Consider the following 21,503-nt stretch of genomic DNA (forward strand, 5'->3'; position numbering starts at 1 on the left):
TACCTTAAGAGGTCTAGTTTTCGAAATGGGGTCGTTTATGGGCAGTTTCTATCGTTCTGGCAGCTCAAAGCTTCTCCAAATGCACATTGGGGCCTAAAACATTTTCAAGCAAAATATGAGTCCTGAAAGCCTCCAGGTGCTCCCTTCCTTTGGGGCCCTGCCGTGTGTCCAAACAACGCATTAGGGCCACAATGTGGGTATTTTTGAAAACAGGAGAAAGAGGGTGATAGATTTTGGGGTGTGTTTCTTCATTCTCATGTTCGCTTTACAAAGAAATCGGTCTTCAAACTGATACTTTTATGAAAAAAGTGAAATAATTTTTTTTTTCACCTGTTATGCATTAAATTTAGCAAAAAACTGTGGGGTCAAAATACTTACCATACCCCTAAATAAATACCTTATGGGGTCTAGTTTTCTAAATGGGGTCGTTTATGGGGAGTTTCTATCGTTCTGGCAGCTCAAAGCCTCTCCAAATGTACAGTGGGGCCTAAAACATTTTCAAGCAAAATATGAGTCCTGAAAGCCTCCGGGTGCTCCCTCCCTTTCGGGCACTGTCGTGTGTCCAAGCAATGCATTAGGGTCACAATGGGGGCATTTTTGAAAACAGGAGAAACAGGGTGATATATTTTGGGGTGTGTTTCTTCATTCTCATGGTCGCTTTACACAGAAATCGGTCTTCAAAGTGATACTTTTATGAAAAAAGTTTTTTTTTTTTTTTTTTTCACCTGCTATGCATTAAATTTAGCAAAAAACTGTGGGGTCAAAGTACGCACTACACCCCTAGATAAATACCTTAAAGGGTCTAGTTTTCTAAATGGGGTCGTTTATGGGGAGATTCTATCGCTCTGGTAGCTCAAAACCTCTCCAAATGTACAGTAGGGCCTAAAACATTTTCACGCAAAATATGAGTCCTGAAAGCCTCCAGGTGCTCCCTTCCTTTGGGGCCCTGCCGTGTGTCCAAACAACGCATTAGGACCACAATGTGGGTATTTTTGAAAACAGGAGAAAGAGGGTGATAGATTTTGGGGTGTGTTTCTTCATTCTCATGTTCGCTTTACAAAGAAATCGGTCTTCAAACTGATACTTTTATGAAAAAAGTGAAATAATTTTTTTTTTCACCTGTTATGCATTAAATTTAGCAAAAAACTGTGGGGTCAAAATACTTACCATACCCCTAAATAAATACCTTATGGGGTCTAGTTTTCTAAATGGGGTCGTTTATGGGGAGTTTCTATCGTTCTGGCAGCTCAAAGCCTCTCCAAATGTACAGTGGGGCCTAAAACATTTTCAAGCAAAATATGAGTCCTGAAAGCCTCCGGGTGCTCCCTCCCTTTCGGGCACTGTCGTGTGTCCAAGCAATGCATTAGGGTCACAATGGGGGCATTTTTGAAAACAGGAGAAACAGGGTGATATATTTTGGGGTGTGTTTCTTCATTCTCATGGTCGCTTTACACAGAAATCGGTCTTCAAAGTGATACTTTTATGAAAAAAGTTTTTTTTTTTTTTTTTTTCACCTGCTATGCATTAAATTTAGCAAAAAACTGTGGGGTCAAAGTACGCACTACACCCCTAGATAAATACCTTAAAGGGTCTAGTTTTCTAAATGGGGTCGTTTATGGGGAGATTCTATCGCTCTGGTAGCTCAAAACCTCTCCAAATGTACAGTAGGGCCTAAAACATTTTCACGCAAAATATGAGTCCTGAAAGCCTCCGGGTGCTCCCTCCCTTTCGGGCCCTGTCGTGTGTCCAAGCAATGCATTAGGGTCACAATGGGGGCAGTTCACTGAAGTAACAATAAAGTAAAAAATACCTTTTAATTAGTAACTAGTTAAAAACAGGGGTAACACACCACTGTGACATAAGCCCCACCGTGATTGTTAAAAAACGTATTAAACAAAAAACACTGAGTCATTGTGATACATCTAACTCGGTGTTTATAACAATATTATGTCTGGAAACAGCATATATCCAGGGCACATCAGTAGTACAATCCCAAAAATAAAGCACAGGCGTCCGAATAGATCGGGTCTCCTAGTGCTGGGTGTAACACGATATGACTATCCCCAATGCAAACATTCCATAAACAGTACAACGACCCTACGCGTTTCAGGTACTCATCCTCAGGGGTCCGTATAATGGTAACTCTGGCCTTCACACCAGCGATAGAATCCTTTAACAGCAGATATTCTGCTGTGCGTCACGGCAAAGATGCACGTATTGATGTCAACGGCATACTTCATTGCAGGCGCTACGTTACTATAAGCGCTAAACTCCACCCCTCGTATTCTAGCGGCAAACATGAACTGACCAATCCCCACACCCTCACGATTAGTGACACCTGCCCATGTGACCCCCCGCCGTCAGCTGACAACCAGGGGTCATCATCGGCCGCATCAAACCGCACGCGCAGGCGCAGTAGAAGTCAGGGACAATTCGCCCAGACTGCCAAAATAGGAGAAGGTAAGCGCTACACGATAATGGATTGTAAGTAAATCTCGCGGGACAGTTAAACACCGCAAGTAGGCTACCTCACAAAGCAACTAAAAATGTTATAAACACCGAGTTAGATGTATCACAATGACTCAGTGTTTTTTGTTTAATACGTTTTTTAACAATCACGGTGGGGCTTATGTCACAGTGGTGTGTTACCCCTGTTTTTAACTAGTTACTAATTAAAAGGTATTTTTTACTTTATTGTTACTTCAGTGAACTATATAATTTACTCATATTGTGGGAGCACAATTAGATTTCTATCAAACTAGACAGTGAAATTACATTTAATCCATACAGTTAATAATTTCAGTTTATCTAGGTATGGCAGCCTTTGCACTTTCTGAATTAAACACAGATGGGTGGATGAGTGAGGCCAAAAGCGTCTTTTCAGAGTGTGAACTGACGTATACAGTTCAGGGTGCATCTCTCAAATCCACCTTTAAAAATCTTAATAGACTGCACAAAGATTATACTAGAAGTTGGTGGGAGATCCAGAGTCTGGAAAACTATTTAAAGAATAAGATAGTTCCCAGAGGTCTCAGGGTCCCCATTGTCCCAGCATTAAGATTAAAAACCGCTAATATTAAAGAAAGGTGGGAACAGGAGATTACAGGGAGCTCACTTAGGCTGATGCAGATCTTGGTAGAGGAAGAAAAAGTCCAGTTTGACTTTATTAGTGTTGAGCTTAAAAAAGAGATTGAGGCAGCCAAGTCCTTGGTAGATACCCCAGGTTTTGAAAAAAAGGACAAAATCCTCCAACAAACTTTGGAAAGGTTTACTAATCATCTTAAGGAACGAAAACACTTCCAATTCCAGAGAGACCTACAGGAATTTAGGGAGAAAAAAGCGTATGATTTTGTCACTACACAACAACAGCAATATCAACAGACCAATAGGGGGCCGAGGGAATCTGACCCTTCCACATCAGAGAGTGAAACTACAGACTCTGAAAGAGTGGGCCCATTCTTTGGCGGTAGTGGTGGGAAACATAAATTTAGGGGAGGAGCAAGAAGTAGAAATAGAGGCCGTGGGAGAGCCTCTTCTAATAGTGGCAATAATTTTTTAGCCAACAATCCTCCCATTTCCCGCTATATGCTGAGGGGTCAAAAGGATTAGTGAAGGGGAATAACATGGATAGGCTTCAAATCATTAACCTTTCTGAATATAATTTGAGTGCATCAGAGATTACACTATTAGAAAAGGGACTTTCCTTTGTCCCTACAGTCAAATTTGACTCATTTTCGTGGATAAAAGATCTCAATTTATTTGCTCGCAAACTTAAATGGATAAAATTTTTTAAACACCATAATAGAAAAAAATGCATGGAATTAGGCCTAGAGGAGTCTGATATGGAAGGTCTTTCGGCCCTTGAGGGGCTATTAGAGGAATCTGGACGCACTCCAGGTATAGGTCCCTTCACCAACCTTAAAATGAAGAGTAGGAAATTGCCACCTATAGGAGACTTTACCAATGTGGATTTATTTGTGGATATGGTGGGAGATGAGATCAAAAGTCTCAGTCAGGATAGCAGGGGAATGGATAATAATTTGTCTTGGTCTGAACGATTAGCTCTGACCACTTTAGAGAAAAAAGAGAATATTGTTCTCAAATCATCCGATAAAGGTGGGAACATTGTGGTCATGAGCAGGGATGGCTATAAGAAGATGTGTGAGGACATTTTATTTAACCATGACTGCTATACCATTTTAAAGGATAACCCCACGGCATTATTCAAGAAAGAGTTGCTGAGCATTTTGAGTGATGCAAAGAGCAGATCTTTGATTAGTGCAGGGGAATTTGGGTTTTTATACCCACAATTTCCTGTTATGGCGTGTTTCTATAGCCTGCCCAAAATCCACAAAGGTTATCCTCCTTTACGTGGCAGACCTATTGTTTCAGGCATAAATAATTTAACTCAAAATGTGAGCACGTATGTTGACCAAGTGTTGCGTCCCTTTGTTTTGAGTCTCACATCATATGTGCGTGACACAATGGATGTCCTGAAACAGATTGATGGCATTTCCCTGGAGAAAGATACAATTTTGGCGAGTCTGGATGTCGAGGCGTTGTATTCATCCATACCGCACAAATGTGGCTATAAAGCGGTCGAGTACTATTTGGGATCTAGAGGTACCCAGTTTGTAGCTCATAACCAGTTTGTCATGCAGTTATTACAGTTTGTTCTTGAAAGAAATATATTTATTTTTGAAGACAAAATTTTCCATCAGAAATGTGGTACTGCAATGGGGAGTCCTGCTGCTCCCACCTATGCAAATTTATTTCTTGGCTGGTGGGAGGAGACAATTGTCTTTGGGGACAAATTTGTCAATTGGACTTCATCTGTTGGATTATGGATTAGATATATTGATGACGTGTTGATCCTCTGGAACTCTACAGCGGATGAGTTCCATAATTTTGTAGCAGCCCTCAACAAGAATGATGTAGGACTTAAATTCACATGTGAGATCAGTGAGAAAGAATTGTCTTTTTTAGATTTGAAAATCACAAAAACATCAGATGGCACAATCCACACTAAGGTACATAATATCATTTTGCAATGAAGTATGCCGTTGACATCAATACGTGCATCTTTGCCGTGACGCACAGCAGAATATCTGCTGTTAAAGGATTCTATCGCTGGTGTGAAGGCCAGAGTTACCATTATACGGACCCCTGAGGATGAGTACCTGAAACGCGTAGGGTCGTTGTACTGTTTATGGAATGTTTGCATTGGGGATAGTCATATCGTGTTACACCCAGCACTAGGAGACCCGATCTATTCGGACGCCTGTGCTTTATTTTTGGGATTGTACTACTGATGTGCCCTGGATATATGCTGTTTCCAGACATAATATTGTTATAAACACCGAGTTAGATGTATCACAATGACTCAGTGTTTTTTGTTTAATACGTTTTTTAACAATCACGGTGGGGCTTATGTCACAGTGGTGTGTTACCCCTGTTTTTAACTAGTTACTAATTAAAAGGTATTTTTTACTTTATTGTTACTTCAGTGAACTATATAATTTACTCATATTGTGGGAGCACAATTAGATTTCTATCAAACTAGACAGTGAAATTACATTTAATCCATACAGTTAATAATTTCAGTTTATCTAGGTATGGCAGCCTTTGCACTTTCTGAATTAAACACAGATGGGTGGATGAGTGAGGCCAAAAGCGTCTTTTCAGAGTGTGAACTGACGTATACAGTTCAGGGTGCATCTCTCAAATCCACCTTTAAAAATCTTAATAGACTGCACAAAGATTATACTAGAAGTTGGTGGGAGATCCAGAGTCTGGAAAACTATTTAAAGAATAAGATAGTTCCCAGAGGTCTCAGGGTCCCCATTGTCCCAGCATTAAGATTAAAAACCGCTAATATTAAAGAAAGGTGGGAACAGGAGATTACAGGGAGCTCACTTAGGCTGATGCAGATCTTGGTAGAGGAAGAAAAAGTCCAGTTTGACTTTATTAGTGTTGAGCTTAAAAAAGAGATTGAGGCAGCCAAGTCCTTGGTAGATACCCCAGGTTTTGAAAAAAAGGACAAAATCCTCCAACAAACTTTGGAAAGGTTTACTAATCATCTTAAGGAACGAAAACACTTCCAATTCCAGAGAGACCTACAGGAATTTAGGGAGAAAAAAGCGTATGATTTTGTCACTACACAACAACAGCAATATCAACAGACCAATAGGGGGCCGAGGGAATCTGACCCTTCCACATCAGAGAGTGAAACTACAGACTCTGAAAGAGTGGGCCCATTCTTTGGCGGTAGTGGTGGGAAACATAAATTTAGGGGAGGAGCAAGAAGTAGAAATAGAGGCCGTGGGAGAGCCTCTTCTAATAGTGGCAATAATTTTTTAGCCAACAATCCTCCCATTTCCCGCTTTATGCTGAGGGGTCAAAAGGATTAGTGAAGGGGAATAACATGGATAGGCTTCAAATCATTAACCTTTCTGAATATAATTTGAGTGCATCAGAGATTACACTATTAGAAAAGGGACTTTCCTTTGTCCCTACAGTCAAATTTGACTCATTTTCGTGGATAAAAGATCTCAATTTATTTGCTCGCAAACTTAAATGGATAAAATTTTTTAAACACCATAATAGAAAAAAATGCATGGAATTAGGCCTAGAGGAGTCTGATATGGAAGGTCTTTCGGCCCTTGAGGGGCTATTAGAGGAATCTGGACGCACTCCAGGTATAGGTCCCTTCACCAACCTTAAAATGAAGAGTAGGAAATTGCCACCTATAGGAGACTTTACCAATGTGGATTTATTTGTGGATATGGTGGGAGATGAGATCAAAAGTCTCAGTCAGGATAGCAGGGGAATGGATAATAATTTGTCTTGGTCTGAACGATTAGCTCTGACCACTTTAGAGAAAAAAGAGAATATTGTTCTCAAATCATCCGATAAAGGTGGGAACATTGTGGTCATGAGCAGGGATGGCTATAAGAAGATGTGTGAGGACATTTTATTTAACCATGACTGCTATACCATTTTAAAGGATAACCCCACGGCATTATTCAAGAAAGAGTTGCTGAGCATTTTGAGTGATGCAAAGAGCAGATCTTTGATTAGTGCAGGGGAATTTGGGTTTTTATACCCACAATTTCCTGTTATGGCGTGTTTCTATAGCCTGCCCAAAATCCACAAAGGTTATCCTCCTTTACGTGGCAGACCTATTGTTTCAGGCATAAATAATTTAACTCAAAATGTGAGCACGTATGTTGACCAAGTGTTGCGTCCCTTTGTTTTGAGTCTCACATCATATGTGCGTGACACAATGGATGTCCTGAAACAGATTGATGGCATTTCCCTGGAGAAAGATACAATTTTGGCGAGTCTGGATGTCGAGGCGTTGTATTCATCCATACCGCACAAATGTGGCTATAAAGCGGTCGAGTACTATTTGGGATCTAGAGGTACCCAGTTTGTAGCTCATAACCAGTTTGTCATGCAGTTATTACAGTTTGTTCTTGAAAGAAATATATTTATTTTTGAAGACAAAATTTTCCATCAGAAATGTGGTACTGCAATGGGGAGTCCTGCTGCTCCCACCTATGCAAATTTATTTCTTGGCTGGTGGGAGGAGACAATTGTCTTTGGGGACAAATTTGTCAATTGGACTTCATCTGTTGGATTATGGATTAGATATATTGATGACGTGTTGATCCTCTGGAACTCTACAGCGGATGAGTTCCATAATTTTGTAGCAGCCCTCAACAAGAATGATGTAGGACTTAAATTCACATGTGAGATCAGTGAGAAAGAATTGTCTTTTTTAGATTTGAAAATCACAAAAACATCAGATGGCACAATCCACACTAAGGTACATAGGAAAGAAACAGCAACAAATAGTTTCCTGCAATGGAATAGCTGTCATCCCCATTCCCTCAAAAGTGGCATACCAAAAGGCCAATTTATGAGAGTACGTAGGAATTGTAGTTCTATGGGTGATTTTGAGTTCCAGGCCAAGGAGCTCAAAACAAGATTGAAGGACAGAGGTTTCCCCGAGAGGGTTATCAGGAAGGCCTATGAGGGAGCAAGGGATGCTGATAGGCAATGTCTTCTGGTCCCTAAAAAACGGAAAGAAGAACAGGTCACAAGACTCATAGGTACCTATGATTCCAAACAAAATGATATTATGCAGATACTGAATAGGTATTGGCGTATTCTCAGTTCTGATACAGATCTGGTAGATCAAATCACACAGAGGCCGTCTGTCACCTATCGGAGAGGGAAAAATATAAGGGATAGAGTCATGCACAGCTGTTTTGACCCCATTTCACCTAGGGGCACGTGGCTGGACAGACAAATACCAGGCACCTTTAGGTGTGGTAGTTGTAAAGCCTGTGATTTCATTTTTAAAGGTAATAGCTTCACTAGCGTCACCACACAGAAACAATACACTATTCGGGATTATGTCAATTGCAAGACTGCGGGAGTGGTCTACCTAATCACATGTCCATGCCCCCTTAACTATGTGGGAAAAACAGCACGACAATTTCGTCGCCGTATTAGGGAGCATGTTGGAGATATTGTCCATGATAGGGACACCCCAATATCTAAGCATGTGCATGCCAAACACCAAGGCCAGGCAGCATGTTTAAAGTTTCAAGCTATTGAACTTGTTAGACCCCCCAAAAGAGGAGGTGATTGGGATAACCTGATTTTACGCAAAGAAGCACAATGGATCCACAGACTGGAATGCATACATCCAGCAGGTTTAAATGAGCAGACTAATTATACATGTTTTATTTAACACTCCGTATGGACGACCTATCTCCCTTGGGTTGCCCAGGGGGTGGGTGAGTTCATTTTTGCTTAACACATGTAGGTTTGAGATGGCCCTATTGGTCTGCCGTTTTTTAACGGCGATCGTCTCTCGGTCCCCCATGTCATGAGGGATCGTATTTCCTTCCACCCTACATGTGATTAATTACATTTTTAGTTGCTTTGTGAGGTAGCCTACTTGCGGTGTTTAACTGTCCCGCGAGATTTACTTACAATCCATTATCGTGTAGCGCTTACCTTCTCCTATTTTGGCAGTCTGGGCGAATTGTCCCTGACTTCTACTGCGCCTGCGCGTGCGGTTTGATGCGGCCGATGATGACCCCTGGTTGTCAGCTGACGGCGGGGGGTCACATGGGCAGGTGTCACTAATCGTGAGGGTGTGGGGATTGGTCAGTTCATGTTTGCCGCTAGAATACGAGGGGTGGAGTTTAGCGCTTATAGTAACGTAGCGCCTGCAATGAAGTATGCCGTTGACATCAATACGTGCATCTTTGCCGTGACGCACAGCAGAATATCTGCTGTTAAAGGATTCTATCGCTGGTGTGAAGGCCAGAGTTACCATTATACGGACCCCTGAGGATGAGTACCTGAAACGCGTAGGGTCGTTGTACTGTTTATGGAATGTTTGCATTGGGGATAGTCATATCGTGTTACACCCAGCACTAGGAGACCCGATCTATTCGGACGCCTGTGCTTTATTTTTGGGATTGTACTACTGATGTGCCCTGGATATATGCTGTTTCCAGACATAATATTGTTATAAACACCGAGTTAGATGTATCACAATGACTCAGTGTTTTTTGTTTAATACGTTTTTTAACAATCACGGTGGGGCTTATGTCACAGTGGTGTGTTACCCCTGTTTTTAACTAGTTACTAATTAAAAGGTATTTTTTACTTTATTGTTACTTCAGTGAACTATATAATTTACTCATATTGTGGGAGCACAATTAGATTTCTATCAAACTAGACAGTGAAATCACAATGGGGGCAGTTTTGAAAACAGGAGAAACAGGGTGATATATTTTGGGGTGTGTTTCTTCATTCTCATGGTCACTTTACACAGAAATCGGTCTTCAAAGTGATACTTTTATGAAAAAAGTGAAATTATATTTTTTTACGCCTGCTTTGCATGAATTCTTACAAAAAAACTGTGGGGTCAAAATACTTACAACACCCCTTAATAAATACCTTAAGGGGTGTAGTTTTCAAAATGGGGTCACTTGTGGGGGTTTCCACCATTCTGATACCTATGAGCATCTGAAAACCTGGCTTGGTGCAGGAAAACAAAATGTACTTCAAAATTTATAAAATTATTACTAAACTTGTAAGTCTTCCAAATTGCTAAAAAAAAATATTTTTTTTTCAAAAGTGCTGCCAAAATAGAGTAAAGAGATGGAAATATATATTTAATTAAAAAAATTGTGCAGTATGTATGTACATATGTCACATATTGCAGTTAAAAATAGGGAAAAATTATAATTTTTACAAAATTTCTTCAATTTCTCTATTTTTTAATTAATTTCCGCAAATCGTATCAGTCTACTTTTACCACTAAAATAAAGTACAACATGTGACGAAAAAACAATGTCAGAATTACTTGGATATTCAAAACTTTCACAGAGTTATTCTCTGATAAAGTCACACATACCAGATTTGACAAATCTGGCTTGGTCATTAAGGTACAAACATGCCCGGTCATTAAGGAGTTAAAGTCTAGAAAAAAAAACCTTTCCCATTTTCCTCTAAAGTAATGTAAATTTAAAAAAAAATTTAATTAATAAAAAGTGATCAAAAAGTTGTATGTACCAAAAAATGGTACCAATATAAACTACAAAAATACAAAAACTACAATTACGCAAAAAATAAGCCCTCACACCGCTCAATCGTCCAAAAAATTAAAAAGTTATGGCTCCCGGAATGTGGTGAAACAAAACGTGTTTTTTTTAACAAATAGTTTTTATTTTGTAAAAGTAGTAAAATATAAAAAAAATATATATCAATTTGGTATCACCTTAATCGTATTAAGTCTCAGAAAAAAGTTGTCGTTTTTACCGCACGGTGAAAGCCGTGAAAACGAAAGCCAAAAAGCAATGGAGGAATCACAGCTTTTTCCAATTTCAACCGGCAAAGGATTTTATTTTCAGTTTCCCAGTACATCAAATGGTACTTTAAATGGTGTCACTAGAAACTACAACTTCTCCCGCAAGAAATAAGCCCTCACACCACTCTACTGATGGAAAAATAAAAAAGTTATGGCTTTTGGAAAGCGGGAAGGGAAATACTAAAATGAAAAAGAAAGAAATGGATCAGTCCTAAAAATGGTTAATTAATTTCTAATGAAAAACCATTTATGACCTCGTGGGGTATTGCCGTACTTGGGAGAAATTGCTTTACAGATGTTGTGGTGCTTTTTCTCCTTTAGGGTATGTTCACACGGCAGCGTCCGTAACGGCCGAAATTACGGGGCTGTTTCCAGGAGAAAACAGCCCCGTCATTTCAGCCGTAACGGCATCTGCAGGCGCTTGAACGCCGCGTCCATTACGGACGTAACTGGAGATGGTTTTCCATGGAGTCGATGGAAAACGGCTCCATTTACGTCTGAAGAAGTGACATGACACTTCTTTGGCGCGGGCGTCTATTTACGCGCCGTCTTTTGACAGCGACGCGTAAATATACGCCTCGTGTGGACAGACAAACGTCAGCCCATTGCCTTCAATGGGCAGATGTTTGTCAACGCTTTCAAGCCGTAATTTCGGACGTAATTCGGGGGTTAAAATGCCCGAATTACGTCCGTAAATAGGCCGTGTGAACATACCCTTATCCTTTGTGAAAATAAAAAAATGCAACATTTTTGTGGGAAAAAAATTTTCATGGCCTAATTCTAATAAATTCTGCAAAAGACCTGTGGGGTCTAAATGCTCACTTCCTTAAGATTCTTTTGAGGGGTTTCCACTGTTTTTGTCCCTCAGGGGAATTTGCAAATGCGACATGACACCCAAAAACTATTCCAGCTAAATTTGAGCTCCAAATGCCAAATATTGCTCCTTTCCTTCTGAGTCCTGACGTGGATCCAAACATCAGTTTATTACCACATATAGCATATTGCCGTAGTCAGGAGAAATTGCTTTACAAATTTTGGGGTTCTTTTTCTCGTTTATTCATTCTAAAAATTAAAAATGTCTATGTTTTTTCAGAAAAAAAGTTGATTTTAATTTTCACGTTCTAATTCCACTAAATTCAGCAAAAAAACTGTCGGGTCAAAATGCTAACTATACCCCTAGAAAATTCCTTAAGGGGTGTAGTTTCCAAAATAAGGTCTTTTTGGGAGGGGGTTTCCACTGTTTTGGTCCCTCCAGGACATTGCAAACGTGACATGGCACTGAAAACCAATCCAGCAAAATCTGCGCTCCTTCCCTTCTGAGATCTGCCGTGGGTCCAAACAGCAGTTTATTACCCCATATGGGTGGGGTATTGCCGTAATCGGGAGAAATAGCTTTACAAGTTTTGGGGTGCTTTTTATTCTTTATTCCTTGTAAAAATTAAACATTTTTATATTTGTTCAGAAAAAAAGTAGATTTAAATTTTCACAGACAAACTCCAATAAATATAGCAAAAGACCTGTGGGGTCAAGATGCTAACTATACCCCTAGATAAATTCCTTGAGGTGTGTAGTTTTCAAAAATACTATTTGCTATTCGGCGATATATGCTGTGCCTCACTATCCAAACACTATGCCTCCATGTTTTACACACTACACTCACGTTTATGTATCACTGACAGCCCTGATTTCTACACACTACACTTAGTAATGTCCCCTATACCTCACATGTACACCATACACAGTACTTTATTATAATTTTTTCCATTACACATTTACTTCCATGCCCAACACACCACTCCCCTCAAGGTTAGTGGGAGTGGCTATCATTATTTAAACACACCTGGGCACTTCCCTTCAACAGCATTCTCTGACCTGGTCGCGTCCTGTTTGGAACGGGTTTTTTACCCTCCTCCTAATCTGTAAGTATGGCCTTTTCGGTGGTTTTAGTTTTCAAAACCGTGTGACACTTTTTTGGAGACTCCACTGTTTTGGCACCACAAGACCTCTTCAAACCTGACATAGTGCCTAAAATATATTCTAAAAAAAGGAGGCCCCAAAATCCACTAGGTGCTCCTTTACTTCTGAGGCCTGTGCTTCAGTTCATTAGCAGACTAGGGCCACATGTGGGATATTGCTAAAAACTGCAGAATCTGGGCAATAAACATTGAGTTGCGTTTCTCTGGTAAAACCTTCTGTGTTACAAAAAAAAATGTATTACAAATGAATGTCGGCAAAAAAAAATTAATTTGTAACTTTCCCCTCGACTTTGCTTTAGATTCTGTGAAACGCCTAAAGGGTTAAGAAACTTTCGGAATGCTGTTTTAAATACTTTGAGGGGTGCAGTTTTTAAAATGGGGTGATTTGTGGGGTCTATCTAGTACATAAGGCCCTCAAAGCCACTTCACAACTGAACAGGTCCTTGAAAAATAGCCTTTTAAAATTTTCTTGAAAATGCGAGAAATTGCTGCTAAAGTTCTAAGCCTTGTAACGTCCTAGAAAAATAAAAGAATGTTCAAAAAACGATGCAAATATAAAGTAGACATATGTAATATGTGAAATAGTAACTATTTTGTGTGGTATCACTATCTGTTTTACAAGCAGATACATTTAAAATTAGAAAAATCATAATTTTTTAAAATTTTCTCAAAATTTTGGTGTTTTTCACAAATAAACAATGAATTTATTGACCAAATTTTTCCACTAACATAAAGTTCAATATGTCACGAGAAAACAAACTCAGAATCACTTGGATAGGCAAAAGCATTCCAGAATTATTACCACATAAAATGACACATGTCAGATTTGAAAAAATGGTGCTGGTCCTGAAGGCCAAAATGAGCTCAGTCCTGAAAGGGTTAATTATTATATTTGCTGCTTATAAATCCATGAAAAGATGGAGTCTTATGTAATAGTTATGTAAAACTTATGGTGCAATATTTATAGAAAGGTAAAAGTGAATATTTATTGCATTTGTCCCATACATCAGAAGTTGTCTATAGCAATGAATTAGGTTGTTGTGTTTTCTTTTTTTTTTTTTAAATTAATCATTGTTTCTATTGAACATAGAAAATAAATACAAAAAACAGTTACACATTATGAATACGAAAATAAGAAAATTATGAGAGAGTTCAGTGGTGTCAAATACAAGGCATACTTTGAATTAAAATGTATGCCTGAAATTTGAATAGCTGTTATGGATCACTCCTCCATTTTGCACTAGTTTTCATGAATCTTGCCCATGTTCTAATTGACGGATTATTTCTATTAATTTTTATTTGTCCTCTATATAATTATCTGTATTTATATTTCCTTACCTTGTCTTTATAAACTTCCTTACTATTTCGCAGGTCGCATTGTAGCTGGGACACTTTTGATTCCAGATTGGCTATGAATTCTGCATGCTTTGCATTCTGATCCCTGATAAGAAGAAATTAAATTTGGCAAACAAGTAATTTTAAAAAGCATGTCATTAACAGTGTGAATCCAACAATAGAATATTAAGGCCCTGTTCACATGGCAGATTCTGCCACAAAATTCGAACTCCCATTCATTTCAATGGGAGTTGGACGCTTCTTTTTCCCGCTAGCTGATTTTTTTCAGCTAGCGGACAAAAGAAGCCTTCTGTTCGATCTTCGGGTGAATTCCACCCGAACCTCTCATTGAAGTGAGTGGGAAGAGGAATCTTACTGCCGACAGCAGGAATAGTTCCGCAGCTAATTTTTGCGCCGGGACCCGCCAATGAAAATCCGCCGTGTGAACGGACCCTTAAGCGGATTACATAGATTATGTTTTCATATACCTGTAAAAACTGATGTAGCATGCCCACAGTTACACAGTTATGGGCGTAATTTATTAAAGAAACAGTTCTGGGAAAATGTTACTAGAACTGGATCTCTGGAAAGCAGTTTTTACAAATTCCATTCATTACACTAGCACTTCCAGCCAACATGCACAGAAACCAGTGTGTGAACGTACCCTTAGGTAAATTTTGGTCTATGAGCACACTAGAGTTTTTGCTACCTGTTATTATTAGCTTGTTTTAAAGAGTACATTAAATCAATGTTTGAACGTCCTTTTACAGTTTACATTTGGATATAAACTATATAAAAAGTAGAGTAACTTTGCAATTACATTGCATTATCTTGTATTGATCCAGAGTTCAAGGGCGTACATAGAGGCAGACTATGTGGCTGCTATGGAGCTCCTAGGACTCATTGGTCTTGTCCCCATTTTAATGGGTAGTGAGAACCTGCACATCCATGTGGTCTCCACCGCTGCTGCAATGTAAGCAAACAAAGAGGTGGAAAATATACTCATGAAAATGGAATGGAGCATCAGGACTCCTTATAAAGGGTGGTTAGGAATGTGGTGATGTCAAGTAGGATCTGAAAAGTTTGCTATGGGACCCCTTATCCTGTATGTACCCCAATGCCTAAGTTACAGCCTGTATTAAATGCCAGAGCAGAATTCAGAATTCTGCTGGTTATTAGGGCATGGCCAGACGTGGCGTGTTTCTGCCGCCACTGTCCGCATCAATGCCACACATAATCTGCGTTGCAGATTCTGTTGCGGCTTTGCCTAAAATGGGCAGGAAATTGATCCGGATTAGCTGTTGTGTATTGAGGTGAAAGTACTTCCCTTCTCTCTTATCAGTGCTGAATAGAGAGAAGGGACAGCCCTTTCCCTAGTAAAAGTAAAAGAAATTCATACTTACCTGGCCGTTGTCTTGATGACGCGTACCTCTTTCGACATCCTGTCCCTGGATGACACGGCAGTCCATGTGACCGCTGCAGCCTGTGATTGGCTGCAGCCGTCACTTGGACTGAAATGTCATGCCGGGAGGCCGGACTGGAGGAAGAAGCAGGGAGTTATCGGTAAGTATGAACTTCTATTTTTTTAACACGTTGATCTATATGGTGATCGGAAGTTCACTGTCCAGGGTGCTGAAACAGTTACTGACGATCGCTTAACTCTTTCCGCACCCTGGACAGTGACTATCTCCTGACGTCGCCTAGCAACGCTCCCGTAATTACGGGTGCACACACGTAGTCACCCGTAATTACGGGAGCCCCATTGACTTCTAAGGGCCTGCCCGTGCCGTAATAACGGCCCGTGATTACGGGCGTTTTTACGTTAGTGTGAATGGGACCTCAGTCTGGCTATAGACCTAGAAATACATAGGTCCAGCCAGAATGAAGAAAGATCCTGTTCTTAAAACCAATACGCTACGCAACACCTATTACATCTGCGGATTTCATTGCGGAATTTTGAATCTCCATTGAAGTCAATGGAGAAATTCCGCAATGAGTCCGCAACAAGTCCGCTACATGTCCGCAACAGCCAGTGTATGCTGCAGACCAAATTCCGCACCGCAGCCTATGGTCCGCAGCGGAGTTTTCCGCAACATGTGCACGAACCTAATTAAAAAGCAGTGGAAAGCAATGGAGAATATGTCCGCTGCGGATTACTGCAGCGGACTGTCCACAGCGGAATTCCTGAGCAATTCTGCCACGTCTGGCCATGCCCTAAGTCAAGCTCCTATAATGCAGTGGGACAGTTTTTCCTGCATCAAATTACTGCACAGCATTCTACTGTTCCCAGAATAAATATCACCAAGGCAAGGTCTGTGCAGACTTTGTACAGAGATTTGAGCACTGAAACATCCAGAATTGTGAATGCAGCTCTGTACTATAATAATAGTTTAAAACTCAGAACCAGAACAAAACAAGTAATGTAAAGTACAGAAATTGCAATTTTTCTACTTTTTATATAGATTAAGATATTTTAAATTGCAAAGTTACATTTAAAAACGTAGGTATCTGATTGTTTGTTTTTAAAAAAAAAAACAATGGTTGGCAGTGGAAAGATGAAAACTGAGCCCAGAGGTAAATTTTTACAAGGGTGGAATGACTGAGCAACCACTCCTGCTACCCAGGGTAACCTGCTTTCAAACTTTTGAAATATTGATGTTTCCTTTTAACTCTCTGCTAAAGTTACTGTAGGTAACCACCACATTCACATGAAAGGGGTTGTCTGCTTTAGAAAATACCTTTTCATATGCCCTTTTAAAGCAAATAGGTGTAACAAAGCAGAGTCCCTGCTATAGACCCCCGTCTATTAGACAGAGCTGCTACAAAGAGTGACTCTCTTGCTTTGCAGGACTCGGCTTGACATTCATTTCATGGGTGGTCGATTGGTTCCACATGCAGCTTCAGGAGCAGCTTATCATGGGTGAAATATTCAAATGAATAAAGGTTATCCAAAACCAGAAAGACGCTTTTAGGGCCAGTTCACACAGAGTTTTTTTTACATAATTTTTGATGCGGAAAACGCGTCGGAAAACGCATCGGAAAACGCGTCAGAAAATGCCTCCCATTGATTTCAATGGGAGGCGGAGGCGTTTTTTCCCCGCGAGCAGAAAAACCGCCTCGCGAGAAAAAGAAGCGACATGCCCTATCTTCGGGCGTTTACGTCTCTGACCTCCCATTGACACCAATGGGAGGCCGAGGAAGCGTATTTCGCTGCGTTTTTTTGCCCTTGGCACCCAATGGCCGTGGGAGAAAAACGCGGCAAATGGCTGTCCATTTCTAATGAAGCAGAGGGGAAAAGGTTAGTGGACACATAGCCTAACATTGTTACTAATCAGTAGGTCTTTTTTAAACTGCTATCAACAATTTGATTATTTACATGTGTATTGCCCATTGCACACGACCGAGTGCCACTCGGGCCATTTTTCACGATATCTGAGTAGAACCAGATTCCATTAATGCAGCATCAATTTATTAAAGATTATTTATTACATCCCGGCTTTTTATTGAACATTTAACATAAATTATGAAGCAAAATCCATTTACAGACATAGGATTATAAACTTAGACCTACTGAGACGATGCCAGCTTAGTCTGGATACTCTTCGCATTGCTCCTGACAGCATTCATTTCAGCAGCAAGCAGCGCCCTCTCCTGTTCCTGTTCATTAGCTAGATTGTCATAGCTGACCCAAAAAGAAGAAAATATAGTAGATATAAATGGAAATTTATAAGTTATTGATAAGTTATTGATTATTATGGGAATTCTACTGTAAATATTTATGAGCAGTTGAGGATCTTGAAGTGTTGATGAACAATAAGGGCCTGTTCACATCAGCGCAGTTTTCCGCTCATCTGTTCCGTTCAACCTTTCCGTTTCTATTTTTTTTTTCACGGAAAGTACGCTATTGTTTCCTGGAAAAAAACGGAAACCTAGCGGAACGGAGGCAAACTGATACAAACTGAAAGAAAAAAAATACCATGGAAATCAATGGTAATTCAAATGGAAGCGACAGTTTCCGTTTGGCTTTCTGTTCATCTGTTCCTCTGAAGGAAAAGTTGAACGGAACAGATGAACGGAAGCCAGTGCTGATGTGAACAAGCCCAAAGTCTCAACAAAGGCCTCAAAAAGGCCAGCATTGTTTATCCTCATTACTGAAAAAATCAATATAAAACCGTTTTTCCCTGTTCTGTTGTGCGCCTAATTAAGGGGAGGGGTTAATGGATCTTATGTGATTACATTTAGGGTATGTGCACACACAAAATAAAAAACGTCTCAAAATACAGAGCTGTTTTCAGGGGAAAACAGCTCCTGATTTTCAGCCGTTTTTTAAGCCACTCGCGTTTTTCGCTGCGTTTTTTACAGCCGTTTTTGGAGCTGTTTTTCTAGGGCGTCTATGGCAAAAAGGCTCCAGAAGTGCCATGCACTCCATTTTCACGGCCGTTTTCCCCCCCTGGAAAATATATATTTTTATTACATATATATCGGAGATAGTATATCTATAAGACTAAGGCTCCTATAGCTACACCGCTGGATAAAATTGGATATATTGTCTCAGCATACAGTATCATACATGATAGGCTTAGATACATGGCCCCAGCAGACAGTATCACACATGATAGACTTATATACATGGCGAAGGCAGCCAGTATTACACATGATAGACTTAGGGCTCATTCAGACTAGCGTGAATCTCGTCCGTGGGCTGTGCGCTGAAATAACGTACAGCACACGGACCCGTTGATTTCAATAGGGCAATTCACACATGCGTGAGTTTTCACACACGAGTGTCCGTTGCTTGAAACTCACCGCATGTCCTATATTGGTGTATTTCATGCTCCTAGTGGTCAATTGACGTCAATGGGTTAATGAAAACCACAGACAGCACACGGACGACATCCCTGTGCTGTCCGTGTTTCACGCATCAATTACATTGAACTAATAAAATGTGCTTGCAAGTGCGTGAAAAACACATGCCACACGCAAAGCACACTGATGCAAGAAACGCAACGTACATGACCAGATTTACGCACATTTTTTACGCTCCTATGAATTTAGCCTTAGATACAGGGCCCAGCAGTAAGTATCCTTGTACTAGCCCTTAGGGGAAAATTTGGCATTTCTGGGGCCCCAAGGAAAGTTATGTCTCAGGGCTCTAATCAAAGACACCTGTAGAGAGTTCCCCACACAATGCCCCTTCTATATAGTCTCACAACCCCCCCTGTATGGTTCCACACACAGTCCCCCTGCCATACATCCCCCTTGTAGACAGTGCCATGCAGTCCCCTGTAGGTAGTCCCACATACCCAACATGTCTCAGCAAACAGTATCATACATGATCGGCTTAGATACATGGCCCAGCAGACAGTATCACACATGATAGAAGTAGGCCTTATTTACACAAGCGTTTTAAACGTCCGTGTGACGGCCGTTGAAACAACGGCCATCCCACGGACCTTTGTATTTCAATGTGGCTGTTCACACAGCTGTTGTTTCAACGGACTGTGTGAAGGGTCCGTGAGAAAATAGGACATCTCCTATTTTTTCACGCTTCACGCATCCCTCCATAGACACTCATCTATGGGGGATGCGAGACATCGCGTCCCGCAGCGCAGAGCACGGATGCACCTTGGATGTTAAAAACTGCCTTTTTTCACGTTCGAGATGCGCAACACTCGTGTAAATAATGCCTTAGATACAGGGCCCCAGCAGTCAGTATCACACATGATAGACTTAGATACAGGGCCCCAGCAGTAAGTATCCTTGTACTAACATATGTTCACCCCCCCAAAAAATGTGTGGGCGTATATGTATGTGCGTGTGTGTGTGTGTGTATAAATATATATATATATATATATATATATATATATATGAGACAGCATATCTGCAGCACTATGACCCTATAGCTATGAATAGGATTAGATACAGTGGCTCAGCAAACAGTATCACACATGATAGGTTTAGATATAGGTTCCAGCTCGCTGACATTGTGCCTCCAGCTCTGGACTCAGGAAAGGTAAGAATAATAATTGTTTTGCTTTTTTATGTGTTACTAATTTTTTTGGTGTGTTTTTTTTTTTTTTTACAGGTTTGGTTGTTGGACTACGTCGGATTCTAGGTCTACTTCTTTTTTTATTCTCAATAAAATGGTTGATGAGGGTTGTGTGGGTTATTTTTTATTTCAATAAAATATTTTTTTATGTCCTTGTATTTTTTTTAAACTTTTTACTACTGCATTATTAATAGTCGCTGGCTGAATGACAGTGTCCATTACTAAGGCATGGCTTAGTGTTAGCTGGTGCAGAGGCTAACACTAACCCCCATTATTACCCCAGTACCCACCGCCACCAGGGATGCCAGGAAGAGCCGGGTACGATCCAGTACCCGACCATCTGTAGTGAGGCGGCCACAGGCTGGTATTATTAGGCTGGGAAAGGCCAAAAACAGTGGCCCTTCCCACCCTGGTAATGCTAGGCTGCTGCTGCTGTCATGTTGTATCTGGCTGGTTATGAAAACTCGGGAGGGGGGGGGGGGGGAAAGATCCAGGGCTTGGTGCTAGCACCACCCCTATTATACAGTAAAGAGCCAGGTTTGAGAAGAATTACTGAAGTGATGCTTACTGTTTGCTGTTCCACGTTACATACTGACACATTTCAATGGTATGTAATGTCAGAACACACATATTGGGTGAAATTTACTCTTTAATCTATTGGAATAAAGGAAATAGCAATGTAAAATGTATTCCTCCTCAATTTAGATTGTGAGCTCCAATGGGGACAGTAAAACAGAGGACCTCTGTACAGCGCTGCGTAATATGTTGGCGCTATATAAGTAACTGAAATAAATATATAAGTAACTGAAATAAATAAATTGTGTGTTTTTCAATGGTTATATTATATTGTGTTTAGACTGCAGATTTTGCAGCTAACCTTTTGTTTTAATGTTTCTGCCATCTGTTAAGGATAACATGGTGAAGCCTTGAGAAGATGTCATACATCTTCCTGACATTTTATCTTTATCACCCTTTAAAGATGAGGCAGCTTTGAAACTGAGAAAGAACATTAACTGTACCCTGGACCATATTTCCAAGTAAGGCTGGGTTCACACGTGGCGGAATTTCACTTAAATTCCGCTGCGGACACTCCGCAGCGTTAATCCGCAGCGGAGCCGTTTGTCCATTGACTTACACTTTAATTTAGCAGTGTTCGTTTAGACGAGGCGTAAAATTCCGCTGCGGAGCATAGGCTGCGGAGCGGAATTTGGTGTCCGCAGCATGCTCTGTCTGTTGCGAAGCA

At 40.4% G+C, this 21,503-nt stretch overlaps 1 protein-coding gene across 2 annotated transcripts in view; it reads right to left on the bottom strand.

The window, feature by feature from the left end:
- The window catches only part of CCDC158 (coiled-coil domain containing 158), a 193,773-nt gene that overhangs the window by 71,941 nt on the left and 100,329 nt on the right, over nucleotides 1–21,503 (bottom strand). For both annotated transcript variants that reach the window (XM_075849847.1, XM_075849848.1), the window contains exons 8-9: nucleotides 17,783–17,893; nucleotides 14,215–14,317 (exon numbers count right to left, since the gene is read on the bottom strand). In XM_075849847.1, the coding sequence (XP_075705962.1) occupies nucleotides 14,215–14,317; nucleotides 17,783–17,893 (214 nt within the window). The remainder of the gene's footprint in view (nucleotides 1–14,214; nucleotides 14,318–17,782; nucleotides 17,894–21,503) is intronic.

The sequence above is a fragment of the Rhinoderma darwinii genome, chromosome 1 (assembly GCF_050947455.1).
Source record: "Rhinoderma darwinii isolate aRhiDar2 chromosome 1, aRhiDar2.hap1, whole genome shotgun sequence".
NCBI lineage: Eukaryota > Metazoa > Chordata > Amphibia > Anura > Rhinodermatidae > Rhinoderma > Rhinoderma darwinii.